Raw genomic sequence first — 21,329 nt, 5'->3', positions numbered from 1 at the left:
TCTTTTCGACAATATTGGCATAACTGAAAATTAGCTCATAGCAATTATAGTAGCCCAATGAGAGCTTTAAATTAGTTGATTTAGTACGTATACATGAAGCTGGGCTCAAGACGTCACCTTTATGTCGGTTTCTGAAGGAAACAGAAATAACAAAATATTTACTTTAACGTTTCCCCTGCTAATTTTTTATCAGAAAAAAAGTATGGTTTGGCTTTTTGAAAAGCTTAAGCTAGAAATAATGTTGCAGTATTTTGTTACTTGTTGGCACCACGGCAGGTTATAGCCACATGAGTGCCTGCCGAGCGGTATATTTTAACAAAAATAAAGAATGCATGACCATGTTTGTGTACATTATCGGTCTCAGTTCCGTCGCTATGTGCTTCAAAAATCTCACCTGATAGTCCAACTGTTTTGTGCTTTTAAAGTTTTCATTCACTATCCACATTTTTTTAAAAGCTACAATGGTTGTGTAGCTTCTTAGGTCTTTAACTTGACGATTTTTTTACATTTGGTAGTTGGCCCATCCACCTTTGTGGGTGAGTGCCATTAGAGTGAAGGCATCATCGTTATCATCAGTTTTATTCTAACCTCTAATAATGAAATCCCGTGTAGTGGGTATGCGTCACGGATAATAGATGAACAAGAACAAGAACAAAAAAACGTTCCTTGATTTCAGACTTCGCAAGCGGAGTAAATCATCACCCGCTCTCCTTCTGGAAGGTCCACGATCACACCATGGTAATGTGACTTTTCTGACTCAATTGCTAACCTCACGTCCACGGGCGAACCACGCGCGATGAGAGATGCCCTAATAGAAGCCTTCAACGCAATCCTTAACATTTTCTTGTCTTATCGTCAGAATTGCAGTACCTGGAACAGCAATAGTATTATCTTTGGCGTGCAAGATGGCAAATGGAGCGAGCATGAAACCACGGGGAAGTTTTATATTACCACCACTTCTTACATTTACGATACTTTTGTGCGTAGAACTTGACGTGTCGTACGACAGCTATCAAGCTCGCAGTTATGTTACCGTTAAACCTATATTAGGCAGCACCTACTAAAACAAGTATTCTATAGCATATATACTGAGACATGCAAATCACGTTTTGGAGATAGATTCTTCTTGCCACGAGGCACGTATTTCTCATTGTTCTCCCGCTTTGCAAACGGCTGTTCCCGGCTCTGTAAAATGCGTTTAACTTCGAGAACGCTGGTGTAGAAAAAGCATCATGGCCCGTACCTACAGTGGAATCGCTATCTTACTTCGTGCGATATAATTTTCTAGCCTACAGCTTAGACGACTGACTAATCATAGGCTGAAGCAGTTTCAAAGCAAACGTAGAATTTTTGTCCGTCTAAGTTCTTCCAAGTTTTCTGATGACCCGAAAGTTTTAGTATCGCCTACAAACTTCTCACAGCATAGGGAACTCATATTTTTGATGTGCGCGGGGAGCATCCAGGTGTCAGAAGATTGTCTCTTCAACCATTGCCGACTGCCGCATATCGACAGTGGGGATGGCCACAAGCGACGTTGGATTACATTTTTCCTAACCAGCCCGATCATTCTCACGCTAGGACTACTGTGCTGGGTATTTGTACTCGCATACCTGCTCACCGAAGAGTCACCAGTCAAGGTTGACATCACGGTGAGGACACAGGTTGTGTTCCTAATTCAATGAAGGGGATAGCATGGAATGGTATGCACAATAGTAGCTCTGCTATCACTCGATTTTCTAACTTGTGTTCTTTTTTGTCGCTCTGCAGCGTCACTCACCACGGTATCGTTCGTTGTCTCTTTTCCTCTCTAGTCCACCCTAGAGTAAGGCTGAAGCTCTATGCATAATACACAAGCAATTCGAACTTTTATTTGGCTAGCATAAGCCAAAAAAACGCACTTGCCGGTTTTCACCCACAACTCAAGATCAACAGCTAAATAAATGATTTTTTTTTGCAGCGCCGAATTTAACGCATCACGCTCCGAACTATTACTTAATTGCCCAGTCAGAAACACTTAGCATAGAAAAGCTTACATGTTCTGCACTTCTTGATGCAGTATGGTTAGCCAAGCTCCCAAGCGAGGCTGTCACTTAAACTCGGTAATATCCAATATTGAGTGGCGTTCTTCCAATAACTAAGCGCCTATGTGAACATAATGACTACGAGCAGGTCGTAAAGAAGGTCATGCAATAAAATATTAACCGAAACTGAACACATCTACAAAGAAGGGTATGAGCTTGTCAAAAATAAGGAAAAACAACAAAATCGCTAGTGTTGTGCAAACAGGCCCTCTCGTTCTCGCGTGGTATTTCCACTACAACAAATTTAGGTATAGATTCAGTTACGACAAAACTATAGCAGAACATTAGCGATTTCTCTTGTGTGGCATTACGTAGACCGGATGTCATTTTTCGTTTCATAAGTGCACTGCGAAATTGCTAAATGGAGGCATCACTTCTATATGAATTACTTTGTTTTCTGCTTTACAAACAGGTGGACACTTTATCTGCTCTATATGTTCCAAAAGTTCAGACGCCCCGGGTAACACGGTCAAAGAGAGAGCCTCCATCTGTGATTACAAATACCTCATCAACTGGGCCGCCTGAACAGAGCCGTCTTCTTCCGTCATCTCACGTAGCTGTAGATGAATGTGTCGGGCCTCTTTGCCGCTACATTACCAAGGCGCTGCGGTCGAAACTCGACTTCTACGCGGACCCTTGCAATGACTTTTACCAGTACGTCTGTGGGAAATTCAGAGGGACGTACGTCTCCCTACAAGTACGTCATCATAGCCGCTGAGTCAATTCTTATAGCATTGCTTCATATATTTTCCGTTAATAGAAATATGCCTAAAATTTTTGTCACCATCTCTCCTTGTGATTGTGTACGTCCAGCGAAGCTGTATAAAACGCGGCACATGATGGGATACGGGTCTCAAGAGGTGCTCTAATTGGCCTTTTCACCACGTTGAACATTTATTTTTACCCTTTAGCCACTGCACTTTCGTGCAAACGAGCCGTAACGGTTATTATGCTAAAGTGATGACAGTGATGATAGCTTTGTGATCGCTTAAAAAGGTGGTATTCAGCTCCGCGATGACCAAACCTAATCCCTTTCATCGAGCAGTGCATTCGTGCTTTTTTTCTGACCGCTTTGGTTTCAGTGATTCGCACATGACTGTCGGTTCAGGTTTTTGTGTTTAGAAAGCGGGAAAGACAAGCAGATAGGTGGGGTGAGTGATGAGCTATTTTATATCAATCGAAATGCTCGAGGGTTGTGCAAAGAAAGTGCAAATTAATCTTTTCAGGAACGCGTTGGAAGGCGTTCTCACCGTTAGTAAGTGCCTTCTTCTTTATTAGAATACTTAGGGCTACACTGTATGCCTGATTGCATGGAAGAATATGACGTTTTCCTTCACGGACTCGGAACTTCTCTTGGGGCTGTAGTTGTCTTGTGGCAATGTAACTCCGCGGTCTGCAGTGAACTCGTCTATTCGTCTCTCTGAGTGACCTTCGTCAGCGTATGCAACGAGCACTCAACTTCCAGCAGGGCAGCACGCGAGCGTGAACGTCTATTGGTTTAGAGCTCGGGCATTTGGTTTTATAAGAGAAAGACTTATGGCGGGGGTCGTGCCCGTCCCTGCGCAGCGGGGACGGGCACGTCGTGCGCAGCGGGGGTCGTGCCCGTCCCCCCACTGCGCATGCGCGTCCTTCCCCTTTTTCTACGCTCCCCCATTACTCCCGCGAGCCGGCGCTGAAGGCAACAAGCTTCCTCAGTACACATGATCACTTGGCAGCCATTTATCGTCGGTCATGTGGCGTTCCACATTTTCCTTGCACAGAATGTCTTTGGCGTGTGTGTTAAGAAGACGGCTGTTGAGCACTGCTTTATTCATGGACACTGGCAGCGTTACTCAGGAAGAAGGTCTGATTGTCGGTGCCCCTACTTGAGGTCACTTACACGAATTTCTGCGGCTGACGTTCACCATCTTCTGCTGTTTCGCATCCGCAGTTGGTCTCATTTAGTGTGCGGTGATGTATTTTTTTTTTCTAGTTCACGAAGACAGAACCGTTGCCTGGTAGAAACTTATAAAGTGGTTGTAAATACGCAAGAAAAAAACAGTAAAGATCTAGAGAATGAATAAAACGGACAACAAGAGAACTCACCTCGGATGCATACCAAACCACACACTACGAAAGAGATAGTTTCCATCACCTAATTGATTTTCCTCTTGACAAATATTGGCATCAATTAAATACTCCGAACAACGCCTGTTATGCTATACAGACATGATTGCCATGTTTGATGCTATAGTCATATAAAAAGAAGAAATACAGGTCATATTAAAAATCCTGAATTTTATTACACTTCAATGAGAAACCCTGAGCCTGGCATTTATATGATTTTATCAACCGCAGAAGTCTTTATTAATTGTATATAACGTTATAAATTGTCTAATACGTGACGTCATCTCCTATAAAGAGCGTTGAACATTCATGGCTCTGATAACTTATTGAGTCAGCGAAAGGCTCATTCCCAAGAAAAGATCGGCGATGAAAGCGCAGGTGTGAGAACGCGCAAGAAACTTTAGTAGGCGGCTGCGACGTGCAGGTGGAAGAGCATAAACACACCAGTTCAGTTGGAATAGGTGCAAGAAAGACTTGAGCCGGCGTCTCTGTACGACGGCGACAAGCAGTGACACGAAAGGTTGGCACATCTGGAAAATTCCGGAAAAGCCCAGCCACCGCAGCCACAGCCAAGCAAACCACATGGTCTGAAATGTACGTGCACTTAGAGGTAGTTGTTTCCGCGCTAGTTGATACAGATTTATGAAACAAAATTTTGACGCCTAAAACACCACGAAAATAGCTAGGAAGCACTCCAAGAAAGCGTTTTTGTTCTTTTTTTCTGGTATTTACGCTCTTTTAACGTCTTTTCCTAAACGCACTTGCCTCTTCTCTGATTCCGTCATTTAGCCGCAGCACTTTACGTTTACTGTTTCTAGGACTTCAACAGTTCTAAGGCTTCAAACTTGGATCAAAATTCAAAAAATGTTGCAGTGGAGAACCACATCAGTCAGCTTACGTGACTGGCAGTTAACTGCTAGATACGAAAGTCTTGAATTTAGGTAGTGGTATCTGCAATTGAGTTCAATCGACAGTGAAATTCTAAACAATGAAATGGTCGAAAAGTTCGCTATTCGTTTTTGGCGAGAATTTGTCTCTCGGAATCTAGAAAACTACGCATGCCATCTATTTGGCACAACCTAAGTTTGTATATATAAGTTTGGTTCAGGCTCTATTTAGCGTTGTTTTTAGGTTTCTTGGCGGATAGAATAAAGGCAACCGCAAGAAATTTGCCGTAGATTGGGACGAAACGACATATTATATGCCAAATTGCGCGCAGAAGTAGTTGACGGCACAGATGCGTAGTAACTATTCCGTGGCTTCACCGTCATTGTGGGTTTCGAGAAAAGCGCGAGCGATGTGAAAAATCAAGAAATTTGCTCGAACGGGCTTTTCCTGCGTTTCGTGACTTTTCTCGCTTTTGTCGTAACTCTGCCACGCTTTGAGTAATAGAGTCGTCGTAGAACTGCTTGCTTGAGCAAGTCAGCTGACACTTCTTTAATCGATGTGGACATCATATCTACATGTGAAACAACACTGCACGTAAGCAAAGCGTCAAAGATCTCGGCGTGTAAATGGTGAGACGTGGGGCAGCAAACAGTCAGGCAGTCTACAGGATGTCCTTGTCTGGAAAACATTTAGTGTCGAGGTAGTACACAACACAGGCATTCGGCAAAAGGGAAGTTTGTGATAAAAAGCAAAAAAACAAACGTCCTCTCCTGCATCATTAATAATGTGGCCTACCGTGTACATCAATGATCGTACCAATGTATGTTCGGGAAAACGTGCATGTTACTAGCGAAACCAGTCGGGCTACAATGTTCAAACTCCTGGGCAGCCACTTCACTTATAGGTTGAAAAAAGAAATGTACTGCGGATCACAACCTGAAACTTTTCTTTTTGCGGGAGGGAACTTCATATTTATTCGCTCTATAGAGAGGGCTAATGCTTATCGCGTTACAAACCTCACCAGGGACACAACATTTTCTCTTTGTCGGGAGAATTTCGTTCTTGGCCGCTGTCGCTATCGAGTGTCGTTACCGATTGAACCAAAAGTTGGGGCACAAGGCGGCCAAGTTTTGAAAACAGTGAATATAATATATATTTCACTTATTTTCGTATAACGTCAATGCATAAACATTTATTTGGGTATTGCTGCGGTATGTGCTGCATAAATATCACGGTGTTGGAACTCTGAAAAATTTATTTCGCAATCAAATAAAAATCGCACCAAATGTCTCAGTTTGCCCCAACCTGCAGGGCCTCATGAGAAGTTGCGTAGGGCAAGATAAGATGCTGTGAAAAAAAAATTTCCCTGCAGTCTTTGCAGTAGAATCGTTTGAAGTTTCCTGCACGGGCCAACACGCCGTCTTCACCAGCCTGGTTTTTGTAGTGCATGCAGTCAATTGAGAAAGACACGGGCCCTTTGTTGCTCAAACACTGCTACCCCTAAGTGGATTTTTAAGAATTTTGAGAATATAATTTATTTTGACGCATTTTTGTTGCCTCTTTTTGCTGTGTCACTTAAGAACAATGAATGGCCGTTTGTGACTTTCAAATTTGTCGGGATATAAAACTGCTGGATTTCCACTTCCTACAGCTTGTTTTATTTTTTGTATTGAGGAAACACTGAAACTCGCCGCTAAGACGCCTTTGTGATCAACTAAGGAGGCTCTTTCAAATTCTTTGTGCGCCTCTGGGGAGCTTTTTTGTGAACGCAGAACAGCCACGACGCAGCACGACTAGAAGGAACCTTTTCTTGAACAGCAGTCATTGACTTTTCATGTTGTTTTCATTCCAGGAAACTTGATATACTATTCTCTTGTACGTCTGAACCCCCTTAAAGAAATATGTATAGTATATTGTCCCGGCTAAAGGCCGGGCAGGATGGCAGAGGACGACGAAGTGGCAAGCGCATAGAGCAACCACGGGTTTCTCCGAAGAAGACGACGTTGAAGCGCCTGCATTTCTGTTCTTTCAATACATAATTTGTTTTTCCTGTGTCCTGGTCTTTCAACGTTGCGACACTGGTGGAGGTGATGTACTTCTCCAACTTATGCTTGGGACACCTCCGTGTCATGCACTTCGAGTACACCACCACAACCCATTCCTGCAGTGCTTACTCTCAGGTGCAACGTGGCAGTCGCCGACAGCGAGGCCTTAGTCCCGAGGCAATCCCCCTCGAACTTCTTCAGCAACACACCATGCCTGAAGAAATGGCTACTGTGGGGCCTTCACAACTTATTGTATATCAGCCTCGGATTTCAGAGACCTTTCAAGGTAAGGTTTCTGAACGCGTTGAGCACTGGTTAGTCTAGTAAAGCGAGTCGCCAAGGTCATCCGCTGGTCCATTCAAAAAAAGATTTTACGCGACTAATTTGCTTCGGTGGACAGCACTCAAATGTGATATGAGAACCACGAGTCAACACTGTCTTCATGGAATGAATTGAGGCAGCAAATTTTGGGGACATTCGCAAACAACGACCGCCGTGATTCTGCTTTGCAGCTCATTGAGGCGCGCATCCAAAAACCCATCGAGAGCGTCGCCATAATTGCGGAAGACATCACTGGCCTATTCTGACGGGCTGGCCCCGAGACTCCTGAAGCTAAGAAACTCGGAAATTTGATGAGAGGCGTTCAAGAAGAGCTGTTTTCTGGTCTCCTACGCAACCCGCCGACAAGCTTAGCGGAATTTGATCAATCGAGCGAGCACTGCAGCAACGATACCCTTACCACAACCATTCGAACAACGCATCTATTAGCCTCTCTCCTTTGAGTGCCGGCAGTGAGTGCTCTCTGCATGAGATCATTCGTGAGGTCGTTTGTGAAGAGATTTAAGTCCTCCTTGTGGCTTTTCAAGAGCATGCCGTGGCTTCAGTTGCAGAAATTGTGTGGCGAGAAATCCACCAGGCATTCTCGTTGCCTGATTTGCTCTCAGACTAGCTGTCTGTGAGCTATGCATCTGCCGTCCACCGACCTACTCTAGTGACGTACAAGTCGTCCCCACTGGATTATTGCGACGTCAGCCAAGGGATTCCAACGAGCCGTGGATCCAGCTTCTGATCCGCCATCGCCGTATCCACAGTCTAACGTGCCTATGCAAACGTTTACCATCCACCGACATCTGCATCTTGGTCGCGAACGCTGCCCACCAGTCCACCCTTCATCCGTAAGTCGGACATGCGGCACACGTCAACCATTGACCACTATGCTTCCATTGCGGAGGAGCCGGCCATGTTTTCCGCATTTGCGCATACCGTGACGATAGACATCATAACTTACTAAAAAAAATCCCCTCATGCTCATCTTAAGAACCGCCATAACAGCAATGCAGACCCGCAATCACAGCCATCCGATGTGCTGCATCGTTGACTCCACTCTCGTTCACCTGCGCCTGACTCGCCGCAGCACCGCAGTTGCGCTGAGGTGGTCCGAGCCAGGTCCCCTAGTCCTCGTCAGAGAAACTAACAGCAGCGACCTTTTGCGTAAGGTTGCCGCCCGTAGAAATTCTACCCCACCCCAACATCTTCACGACAGCGCGATACGACGGGTGATACCGCAGATCATACAACGGACAATATGAAGGACGATGTGACGTCACCGACATCACTCAAAATCATAAGCGCCAACCTTGACATCTGCATAGACGGATGCCCAGCAACAGAGCTGGTAGATACTGGTGCGGACTTCTCTATTATCAGCCGTAAACTTGCCGACTACCTAAAGAAAGTGAGAACAGCATGGACCGGCCCAAACGTGAGAACCACAGAGGGTCAGTTTAAGACTCGAACCTCTATCTGTTGATATTGGCCCAAGTTTGCTGCCGGCGCAGAAGCAGAGTATCTTGATGCTTATTAACAAGTATGAAGATTGTTTCTCTTCGTCGTCCCCGAGTTTGTCAAGCGCCACTGACGAAATATTGAATTACAACAAATGACAGGACTAGACACATCAGGCAAATCCTATACCGGGCAGCCCCTCGGAAACAAGAAGGCATCGAAGACCAGACAGATGCTTGAAGATGACGTTATTCAGCCGTCGAAAAGCCCTTTGGCTTTGCCGGTTGTAATGGGGAAGAAGAAAGACTGCACCTTACGTTTCTACTTGGATTACTACAAGCGGAATCAGGTCACAAAAAAAGATGTCTACCCACTACTATGTATCGACGATTCACTCGATCGGCTACGGCATTTCTCGTCGATGGACTTAAAGAGCGGGTATTGACATATAGTAGTCAACGAAAGAGTGAGAGAAAAAAAGCTGCGTGACACCTGATTATTTTTTGAATATAAGTACTTCCATTTGACTTGTGCTAGGTATGGGCAATGTTCCAGCAGGTAAGGAACACCGTACTATCAGGCCTCAAGTAGAAGACGTGCTTAATATATTTAGACGATGTCACCACCACATTCGGCGCACACATCAAAGAACTCCATTCAGTATTTCAAGCTATCCGTTTTTCTGGACTAACACCTAAGCCGGAAAAATGCCACTTTGTCTTCGAACAGCTTCTGTTTCTGTAAACTCGTCCGCAGTGAAAGTGTGAGGCCTGAGCCTGAAAAAATAGCTGCCGTTACAAATTTTCCTGTGTTGACTTACAAAAAAGGTGGTCAGACAATTTTTCGGACTGTGTGCTTACTAACGACACTTCATTGAGTACTTCTCACGTATTGCCTCACCATTCACCCGCCTTACCATAGAACACGTTGCATTTGTATGAAATGATGAAGTACAAAAAGCGTTAGACGAGCTGCCACAACGCCTCAAGAAGCCAGCCGTCGTCGCACACTTTGATGATGATTCCCCGAGAGCAGCGCACACCGACGCCAGGAATTTTAGCTTAGGAGCTGTACTCGTGCAGTGGCAGGATGGCGCCGAACGAGTAATCGCTTACGCGAGCAGCGCTCTTTCACCTGCGGAAGAGAATTATGCCACTACGGAAAAAGAGTGCAGGAATACGGAAGGACAGGCTTGTTGGTCCTTTGCATACTGTAGCTTTAGCGCACACAGACGAGGACAAATGCGATAGAGTGGCTATCGTATTTGTCCTTGTGTGTGTGCACTAAAGCTGGAGTATGAAAAAAGAGTACCTTGCGGTGGTGCGGGCAGCGGTGAAATTCTGCCCATACCTGTATGGTCGTCCTTTAATGTTGTCAGCTATCGTCACTCCTGCTAGCCGGCAAATTTAAAAGACCCAACAGGGCGGTTGGCACGCTGGAGCCGCAAGCTTCCAGGCTTTTACATGACTGTGGTCTACAGAACGTGGAAGGTACAGTCAGACGCCGATCGCCTTTCTCATGCACCATACGAACCTGCGATTGCAGCAGATGACGATGCAGCCATTGTCGAAGTTGTAAACATGGCTACTGTCGCATAGCTGCAGCGATACTACCAGGAACGGTGAAAAATAATTCGTTTATTTGGAGGGTCGCACTTCAGCTGTACCAAGACTGCTTGCGAGAGTGCTATGGTCATTTTGGCTTGCATAACGACGTCCTGTATAGGATGAACTTCATGCCACGCGCAAACAACCACTTACTCGTCGTTTCAACATCTCTACAAAACTAAGCAATACAGGCATGCCATGATGAACCAACATCCGGCCACTTGGGTTACACATGTATGCTCTGCAGAGTGAGGCAGAGATACTACTGGCCAAGAATAACGGCCACCCTTCAACACTATGTTCGGACGTGCCTTGATTGCCACAGAAAAGTTCTACTCATGAAACCAGCAGGTCTCTTCCATTTGATTGACGTATCTGTTACTCTATTCGCCCAAGTCGGAATAGATCTTCTGGGCCGATTTCCCAATCTCAGTGGCAGGCCACAAGACGGATTATAGTAACCCCAGATTACCTCACTCGCTACGGCGAAACCAAGGCTCTAGAGAAGTGCACGGCGAATGAAGCAGCCCGAATTTATTTGAGGATGTGATGCTGAAGTATGGCTCTCCGTCAGTGGTAATAACTGAACAGGGAACTGCATTCGCAGGCGAACTATTACAGACTGTTTTAAGACTTAGCGGCACATCTCACTGGCGAACAACGATGCATCATTCACAAGTGAATGTTCTTACGGAGCGCCTCAACAAAACACTTGTGGGTGTGCTCTGCATGTACGGCGATGTGCAGCATAAAAAGTTGGTGAGGTCTTGCGGCGGTATACCACGTTCGCCTATAACACGGCTCATCAAGAAACAACAAGAACAACGTCATTCCACCTTCTTCATGGTCATGAAATCATGACTACGCTTGATGCTATGCTGCCCCACGAGTGCAAAGTTGCCGAAACGGATGCTCAACATATCATTAAGCTTGCCGAAGTAGCCCGACAACTTGCGCGCCTACGTATTACTCACCAGCTGGATTACGATTCGAGACTTTACAACCTTCATCGACGACCAGTCTCATTTGAGCTGGGAGAGAAAGTTTTGGTCTGGACTCCCAGTCGGCATCATGGGCTCTCAGAAAAGCTGTTAAGCTGGTACTGCGGGCTGTATAAAGTTGAACGACGTCTCAGTGACAATATTATGAAGTTGTTCCCGATACTGCGCCCGAATCCCGGCGTCAACGGAACGCACCAGAAGTTGTGCACGTGATTCGGATGAAACTTTGTTTCTTCAACTGAGCTCATGCGTTGCTACCGAGTACAAACCACTTTGATTGTAAAGCATTGGGGCGATGTTTTCTTTATTGGGTGGCTAATGTCACGGCTAAAGGTCAGGCAGGATGGCAGCGGACGACGAAGTGAAAAGAGTGGAAAGCAACCCCGGGTTTCTCCGAAGAAGATGACGTTGAAGTGGCTGCTCTATTGTTCTGTTATCAGAGACCTTGTTTCTCCTAGTCGCGCCATCGTCCTGTGTCCTGTTCTTCCCACGTCGTAACAATATAATAAATGTGTGTATATTTTTCACCTAGTAAGACATTGCCAAAAACACTTCGATACCTTTTAGTCCCGTTTTGCCCCAAAAAATTAGTGCTTCTTTCCGGTTCCCAAATGAACTAAAATTTTTGTTGTATGTTGCTAGTAGAATAAAGCAACATAATAAACGCTGTGGCTGTAGTCACACTGGACTAGCGACATGCACGGATTCAAAAATTTGACCAAACAGAATTTCGCCCCGCTTCAACACGTCACAAACATACTGACACTAGCCCCGTAATTTTGCCAGTGCGATTGGTCGTAGCAACCTACAACTTTTACAATAAAAATGTGGGCAACTCCTAGTACCTATCATTGCAATAGAGAAACAAGGAAAAGGGCATCCTTATTATGTTAGATGTCGGCAAAGTGAAAACATCGCTTTCGCCTTCTTCCTCACATTGCCTCATCTTAACCTAAGTAATTCCCCCCCCCCCCCCTAGTTCATAATCGGCACTATACCTGAATTTAGTATAACATACTCATGACCATATAGATGGGCTTCAATTGCTTTCAAAAACAATCTTCAGGCCACACAGAAAGGAATAACGCATGAAAAAGCTACGTAGCTTTGTTTTCCTGCAATTTCTTCCTCTCTATGGTATTCCGGTGTGAGCATGTGATTTAACAGATAATTTATTGTGGCGCCCAGTGCGTGGCGAACAATCGAAGTCTGTTCCAAACGGCACTAACAGTTTGTCAGCTATATCCAAAACAAACGGTCTTTTTAACGAAGACCATCTGACGACACTCTACAGTCTTCTGTTATGAAAAGATTGTGCATGTCGAAGTTCGAACTTCACGCGGCGCTTGGGAAATCTCCGCACCATACCCCGCTGACAGACGTTGCTGTGTTGTTGACGAAAATCCCTGCTTTCTGCTGTATGTGTCCTTTCATTACTTATGAGAGATGTTTCAGGATTACTTTATGTTTGGGCGTAAACATATTAAAACCACGTTAAGTAATGTGGGTAAGTAGATTCATGTTTCAATTTTCTCTGACACCTTACACCACCGGTTACGCACGCTGTCATCTAAGTATTTTGTGCATGACCGTATTGGCCATTCATGGTTGTGTGAGTTCTAGCTCGTAAAGTGCACTATAATTTGAGTGCTTACCAGTGGGGTCCAAGTTATTCACTGTACCGTTTCACTACACTTGTCAATCTTCCTCGTTCTCTCCACGGATTACACACACGAGTTCATTTTTTTTTTAATAGGGAAGACGGGGGTAGCATTTTGGCCTTCCTACGATATACGCTGTTCAGTTGAAACTAAGCTACAGGAGTATATTAACACAATGAAAAAAATACTTGTTCTTTTCAAGCGTAAAAAATGGGTTCTAGCAGTTTCGATCTGCATTTTAGATGGCCTAGCGCATCATGTTAAAGCAACTAATACTCTTCTTCAAGAAACATTTAAAACGGTTTACGTGAGAAGGAACATACTCTAAAGAGATGAATTGAAGTCATTTTGTGTTTTTTACAGATCCAAGAGTCCATAAAGGTTGGGACATTTTCAGACCTCGTTTCTGCAAAAGCACCATCATCCAATCAGAGTGCGTTTCAGAAAGCGGCCGCCATGTACCAATCCTGTGTGTCTTTCGCCTCGTCAAACCAACGGGAGGTAACTTAAAGTGACAGCTAATGTGTCAAAAAACAGATGCGCTTGTTGCAAAGTATATATATATATATAAATATATATATATATATATATATATATATATATATATATATATATATATATATATATATATATATATTGTCCAGTAGATCCTCGGTAAGCGTTCAAAACGTGGTTTATTTCGACGTTTCGGCCTAGAGTCTGGCCTTCATCAGGATTAAAGATACAGTTTGTTGGTGCTCAGCTCTATACAATCTCAAATCAGAGGCTAAGGAAAGAGGAAAAAAGACAGAAAAGAAAAAAGGAAAAAAGAAAAAAAGAAGAAGAATAAAAAAAGAGCAGAAGAAAAGAGAAATAATAGACGGTGGACGCCCCTCGGGTGCCCCCTACCACTCTTCCCTCCACTTCCCCCTTCATCTCTCTCCCCCTTCTCCCCTTCACCTTTCTGATGTCAGCGGTCTGTATATGTTTCAGTTCACTAACGCATTCCTCCTGATCACACGGCCCCTCCTGGCACTGGCGGTTCGGTGTGGGGCAAAAAAAGAGCTTTTCAGGAAGTCCTAAGCCTTTAACTACTCGGAGTCCCGTAAACAATTCGTCGTAGAAGGAGGGGTGCCACGTATTGTGGCAGAAGCTGGTAAGTGGGCATTTTAGGAAGTTCTAAGCCTTTAACTACTCCGCGCCCTGTCAACACTTCGTCGTAAAAAGAGGGGTGCCCCGTATTGCGGTAGGCTGTGCAAGGGGGTGCAATGCGAATTCCTTGCCCGCTTCTGGATTACGCGTGTAGTGGGGGCCTACCGCCTGTGTACAGGATTGCTGTTGGGCATGTCATGCATGGCACAATTGATTGGGTAGTAAAATAAAACATAAAACAGACGACAGCTGCACTTAGGAGGAGTAGTTACACTTGGAATTTTTTTGGGTTGTCCAGTGCCCTACGCAGCTGCAGTGCCGTGAACTCAGTTACTATTTTCATTGTTGCCGTTCTTGTTTTTTATACCTTTAATTGCTGCAAGTGTACCAGGATTCTCATCTATTCCTCTATCGAGGGTGTTAAATCGGTGGATAAGGTATGACTCTCATTGTTCACGTTCTCGATTTGATTTAAATCCCGTCTCTAAGAGCGTTACTGATAGTTTGTCGAATGCATGGTCGGGAAGATTGAGATGTTTTGATAGAGGTAGACTTGGGGCTGATTTCGCATAGGCTCTGTGATTATTGAAGCGAATCCTAAATGGTGTTTCTGTTTGTACGATGTACTGCATACCACACACGTTGCATTCGAGTAAGTATACCACATTAGAGGAATCGCATGATAGGTTTCCTCGTATGTTAATCGAAAACTTGGATTGCGTGCTGGTTGCTTTGTCTGTTTCTCGCATCGCCTTACATACAAGACATCTTGGCTTTAAACAAGGGCGGCATAAATTATTGGGGGTTGATGTGTTAATTTGGGAGTGGACAAGAGTGTCTTTGAGGTTACGTGGTCGTCGGTAAATGACGCCAGGAGCGGATGAGAATGCGCGTTTCAGACGTTCACTTTGTTCCAGAATGTTGTAATGTCGTTTAAGGATTTTGTTTACATTGGGGAAGTTTGTGCTGTAAGTCAAGCAGAGGTTTGTTCGTTGTGGGTCTTCTCGTGGTGGTCGCTTCATAAGTAAGTCTTCACGCTTCAGTTTTCTAGCTTTTTGAACAGCGTCAATAATTACATGTGGGGGGTATTTTTGTTTCTCGAGCATAAGTTTTAGCCTCTGTGAGCTCGTGTCAAAGTCAGCGTCTCTAGAGCAGATTCGCTTAAACCGGTGAGCCTGGCTGTATGGAATACTGTTTTTACAGTGGCGTGGGTGATCGCTTTGGTAATGAAGGGTATTGTTGTCGACCCGTTGGTTTGCAAAATAGGGTTGTAGAGAGCTTCTCTTCTTCTATCGTTATGGTAACATCAAGAAAATTTACGGTAACTTGCGAGTATGTGTGTGTGAAGTGTATGTTCGGATGTACCGCATTGTAAGTGTCGATAAAGCTGAGAAGTTTGTCCTCGCTGTAGGTCCAAATAAGGAATATGTCGTCTATGTATCTTCTGTATAACATTGGTTTCAAGGAACTTTGTGCAAGAAATTCAGATTCAAGCTTTTGCCATAAATATGTTGGCATAATTAGGTGCCATTTTGGTGCCCATAGCGGTCCCACTGTTTTGTCGAAAATACTTTTGGTTTAACTCGAATGAATCTAATTTGAGGACCATCCTCGTCAAAGTTGAAATGGCAGAGAAATCTGGGGTGTTAGATTGTCTATGGTTTGTTTACATGTTTTGTAATGCAGCTATGCCGTCATCGTGAGGAATATTTGTATATAATGAAGAGACATCAAGAGTAACCAAGTACGAGTTTTGCGGCACACAGATACCTGCAATGTCTCGAAGAAAATGTGTGGTGTCTTTTATGTATGACGCGAAGGTGCATGGAATGTGGCCTATTAGTTTGTCCACGTACCCTGATATGGGTTCAGTTATTGTACCGATGCCTGATATGATTGGTCGACCTGGGTTACCGGGTTTATGAATTTTTGGGAGGATGTAGAAGCGACAAGCACGAGGGTATGCTGCTTGCATCAGTTTGTGGTCAGTGTTGGTTATCTTTTCTGCATTCAACAGTTTCTTTTGTTCTGTTGATACGATACGTTTGTGTTCGTCTGTCGGATCACCTGGGAGGCGTTCGTAAAATCTTGAGTCGTCTAGTTGGCGGTATGATTCTTGTAAGTAGTTGGTTGTATTAAGGACTACGATTGCTCCTCCTTTGTCAGCGGGTTTTATTGTTATGTCTGTCCTAGATGCCGAATTTTTCATACTTATTTTTTCAGATTTTGTCAAGTTTTCTCGGTTTCCTTTCTGTCTGTGGTATTCGTGTACTATATCTTTTTGTACTGCGGTGATATAAAGGTCCAAGCACTTGTCTCGATGACTGTTCGGTGCCCAATCATTTGATTTACGACGGTGAATTGTTTCGTGGTTAGAAGGCCTGTCCAAGAAATATTCGCGCAACCTTGAGCTTCAAGCGAAGTTGTCGAGGTCTCGGAGCAAGTGGAATTTATCTAAAAATTTTGTGGTCGGGCAGAAGCTTAGTCTCTTAGATAGCAGTTTTTCTTCGTCAAGTGACAAGCTCGTGTCCGATAAGTTTACAACCCCAGTGTCACAGGGTGTGTTCCTAGATGGATGCTCGTCTGTATCATTAGTGATTTCCTGGGTGGTGGTGTTGTAGTGATAAGGAACTATATCAGGGAACGCGGGTTCGGGCACATGGTCTCTTTAGAGTTTATAAATTTTTGCGGTCATGATGGCTTGGTATTTATTTTGTTCAAATTCTGTTAATCGCGTGATTTCTTCGTTCGATAAAGTGTTGTGGCGGAGAATGGTGTTGGTCATAGCGACCAGTTTCTTTACCTGCTTATCACTGTGATTGAGAGCGAGTTTTCTTAATTTAAGAGATGCCTCAAGGAGGACGTTTTTTCAAGGTATTTGGTCGTGTTAATATAGATTTGTAGCGGCTGGTGTGAGGGAAAGTGTCATACCCTTGGGGGCTATTCTAGCACGAAGGTACACTTGCAATATTGATTGATGCATTTCATGTCTGATTCGTTTGTCAGCAAGTTTTCGTACTTTAACGAAAGTGGCACTGCAACTGGGAAGCGATGAGCTGGACTTACATTTTAGAGGTCAATCTTCTTTTGGGTGCGGGGTTGGCACTGATGAGGTGCGCAGGTTGTAGTTATGTCCGGCAGACCTTCGTCGTTGTGGGGAGAATTTCGGGTTTGGGCTCCCGGCGAACGTGTTCGTTGGCAGTTCCGGGGTCCGCAATAGGGGGACGCGGTTTCGTAGTTCAGCAGGCTTCCTTTTGAGGAGTGGTGTAGTGGTGCTGTTGTGTAGTGCTTTTGGTCTCGACATCCGCAATGGAGGGACGCGTGTTGGCTGTTCTGCAGACTTCCCCCCTAGTAGTGGTGCGCTGTTGATGATGGTGAGGGCGTGCTTGTGGCTCGCGGGAGTCACAGTTTCGCTGATCGTCGGGAACTCATCTGTGATGTTGGGTGGGTGTGGGGCTCTTGGTGTATGTTGATATGCAGAAGTCTTCTCGTGGGTGTCTTGTTGTCTTCAACGTATATTCACGGGAGCTGCTGGTTGAGTCGACCACCCCGTGGTAGCTTCGAAATCTCCATGACCGAGTGCTTTCTTGAGGGTTTCGGCAATCAAAGCGACACCCATAAAACTCGGATGAAGCCCATCCGCAGCAAGAAAAGTTCGCTGCCCATGTCAATCACCACCGAAAAATTGCCCGCCCCAACACCTCTACCATTTAGGCCCAGTGAAAAGTTCATTGTGATGCCACACGTACAGTTGTGTCATTCTACCCCGGCGAAGAAGTGCTCCTCTTGGCACCTGTTTGCACACCCGGCCTCTGTGTAAAGTTCGTTCACAGATACCTGAGTCCTTACACCGTGCTTGAACGAACAATGGCCGTGAGTTATCACGTCACTACGGTTAGCCGGGCTTCTGATGGCAGTCGTTACGGGACCGAGACCACCCATGTGTCTCACCTGAAGCCTTGTATCTGGCACTCATACCCTTCCTAAACAGACGTCTTGCTGACCGTTTTCATGAAGGGGGGATATGATGTGAGCGCTCACTGTGTAGTTCATTATCCTCACCTGTGCAATCAAATCATCGTGATCATTATAATCATAGTCTCACGCCGCGTGTTTGGTTGCTGGCTCGCGCACCTATATTGAAGATACAACGATCGTTCTGTTGTACCTGATGTGGTCTCACACTATATATATATATATATATATATATATATATATATATATATATATATATATATTATATATATATATATATATATATATATATATATATATATATATATATATATATATATATATATATATATATATATATATATATATATATTTATATATATTGATATATATATATAATCAAGTCGATCCTCCGTGAGTGGTCACAACGTGGTTTATTTCGACGTTTCGGCCTTGAGTCCGGCCTTCATCATCCTGATGAAGGCCAGACACTAGGCCGAAACGTCGAAATAAACCACGTTGTGACCGCTCACGGAGGATCTACTTGACTGTATGCAACGCTACGGCCACTCAACGACCATGTCTGCCTATATATATATATATATATATATATATATATATATATATATATATTATATATATATATATATATATATATATATATATATATATGGGCGAGAGACAAGATACAACACGCTTCGCAGGGCGGACTGCACTTTATGTCCTGGTTTTTTATATATATACTTCGCTCTAGCTGCTCGCGCGCCAGAGCTTCAGCGCCACTTTTCGTCATTTCACTCGGTCATGGCTGTGAATGCACGGGCTGCTGATCATGTATCTGTGGGAAATACTGGCTGCTTTGGAGTGGCCGGATTTCACCACGTTTGAATAGAACATAAGAGTTTCTGACTGCTCAGGTGGCCGACACAGGCAATGTCACCGTGGTCATTCACTATGTCCCTGTAAATGCTTGCGCGTGGCGCAAACCTTGTGTTGCGGTGGTCTACGACCTTTACCACTCTGCTGCAGTGCTGCAGGAGATCTGTCAGTGTATTTCCAGGCAGGCAGAGTGAGATCTGTAGCTACAGTTGGTCTGTTACTTGTGATGTAGTATTAAAACTTGCAGGCGTGTTTCCGGTGGGTGGTGCTGGCGGCATCGTAGTGGTTGAGACAGTTGACGCTGAAGCTTGCTTACGAGGCCTGGCCAGTAGGCGACATTGGCCTGGATAGTCGTAGCACTAGCAGGCGCTGGTCCCGTTGAAATGCAGTGAGTCGTAAAGCATGTTCTTGTGGAGCTGTTTCGAACACTAAATGCCTGCGACCACAGCGAGATGGTCTAACACGGGGTCAGATGCAGGTGTAAAAGCCTCTTTCACTAGTGCGCTTCAGTCTCATTTTCTTGGGGATTCAGACGACATGGAAGGCATGGCGAACAACGTTTCTCGTACTTATGAACCGTGACGACGGGATGAGCTTCGACTTTAGTTTGCGACGTTTCCAATATGCATCTGCCCTCGTAGGCATACATTTGTCACTTGTGCAGATGGATGTTGGAAAACGAATGCGCACAAAAGAGGCATCCTGAACAGCAATCGGGGATATTGAAAGAGACTCGCTGTGATATTTATGGCTGTGGTGCATTTATGTTGGATCCTGACACAGCGTATGCAGCCTGAGCATATTTGCTGTCGTGCGCAGCTACAACACCGAAGATGCACCTATTTTGAGCTTCATGCTTGGTTGCAGTTTTGTTGAGCTCAGTGAGGGCAGAGAGGTGGTAAAGAATCCGGCCGTAGGGAGCTATGAGCTCGCAGCGCCTGTCCGCCCAGCACTGCTGCCCGATGCCTTCGTACCGAAGTCGTGCCGTAGTATCATTTCCAAGACGGTCTGTGGCCATACACCATATCTGCGTCTCCATCCAGGCTTCTCGAGCTCCCAGAACACTCACGGTTGTCACCCAGTCATTAGCATCGCTCTTAACACCGTCCAACTTCGGTATCTCACTGACGGCTTGCGATGGTGGAACTGTGAACGAAAATACAGAGAGTGCCCACTCGAGACAGCCCAGCTGGTCTTAGAGTTGCGTGAGGGCACTTTGCAGCTCTCTGCAATCCTCAGGTAGGCTGGACTCATAGCCGTGTAAGGCACTACGTCTAAAATGGCGTCAGCGGCACTTAATACCGGCAGGATGGCAGGAAACGAAGCAAAACTCGACACTGGTAATGTTTAGGCATAGCTCAGAGTTGCGCGATGATACGCCGCAGCTACGCGACGCTGTTTACTGATCCACATGTGGAGCCAGTGGCAATGTTGTTCAATGAAGATCTGGTGGCTGCGCCCACGGCTGTGGGATCTTCTTCACAAGGAGCTCGAACAGCACACATTATTATCAGCCCATGTGCCGATTCAGATCTGAGCGAGAGCTTGTTGCCAGGGGAACTGTGAACAGCGTTCTCGGCCGACAGGAGGATGTGCATCATCTTGACGGTGGCGAGATTAACATGCCCTTTGGTCACTAAGGATACTCAAACGCCGCCCTCGCGTGGTGGCGTAAGTTCTACCGGCAGTGGCAGGATCGTAGAATCCAGGAGCAAGGAAGCGTGTATGACGTTTCCCAGATGAAGAGACTCCTGCTTCCGAAGACTCACGGAGGCAGCAGCTTCAGCTGCAAGGTTCAGTTCTCAGACGCCGCTAATTTAATGAGTGAGACGAGATACAAAGGCCGTTCACTGGGCTAGCTGTTCTTTATCTGCCTCTTTTTAGCTGCCCGCGCGCCACAGCTGCTGTGTCTTTTTCACCCCCTCACACGCACACACACACACACACACATACACATACACACACACACACACACACATATATATATATATATATATATATATATATATATATATATATATATATATGTATGTATGTATAAATATATATTAAGGGAAAGAAGTGTATACCTAAGGGCTCGTTTTTCCGTGTTTTAACACAATACTAATGAGATATAACAGACAGTAATGCCAAGGAATGTACAGGGGAAGTTATTAGAACCAAAGGAATGTGAATAAGAAGAAGAAAAAGT

At 44.9% G+C, this 21,329-nt stretch overlaps 1 protein-coding gene across 1 annotated transcript; it reads left to right on the top strand.

Moving 5' to 3' along the window:
- Nucleotides 1-655: 655 nt before the first annotated feature.
- On the top strand, nt 656-19,332 carry LOC142802940 (uncharacterized). Its single transcript, XM_075888024.1, has 6 exons — nt 656-738; nt 1,464-1,649; nt 2,494-2,778; nt 13,538-13,607; nt 18,057-18,178; nt 19,177-19,332. The coding sequence occupies exons 1-6, from the start codon at nt 736-738 to the stop codon at nt 19,330-19,332; spliced, it is 822 nt and encodes a 273-aa protein (XP_075744139.1). The 5' UTR covers nt 656-735.
- Nucleotides 19,333-21,329: the final 1,997 nt, after the last annotated feature.

This window comes from Rhipicephalus microplus, chromosome 3, assembly GCF_043290135.1.
Source record: "Rhipicephalus microplus isolate Deutch F79 chromosome 3, USDA_Rmic, whole genome shotgun sequence".
NCBI lineage: Eukaryota > Metazoa > Arthropoda > Arachnida > Ixodida > Ixodidae > Rhipicephalus > Rhipicephalus microplus.
The sequence above is the reverse complement of the archived record's forward strand: the minus strand, read 5'-3'. Positions and strand labels throughout refer to the sequence as shown.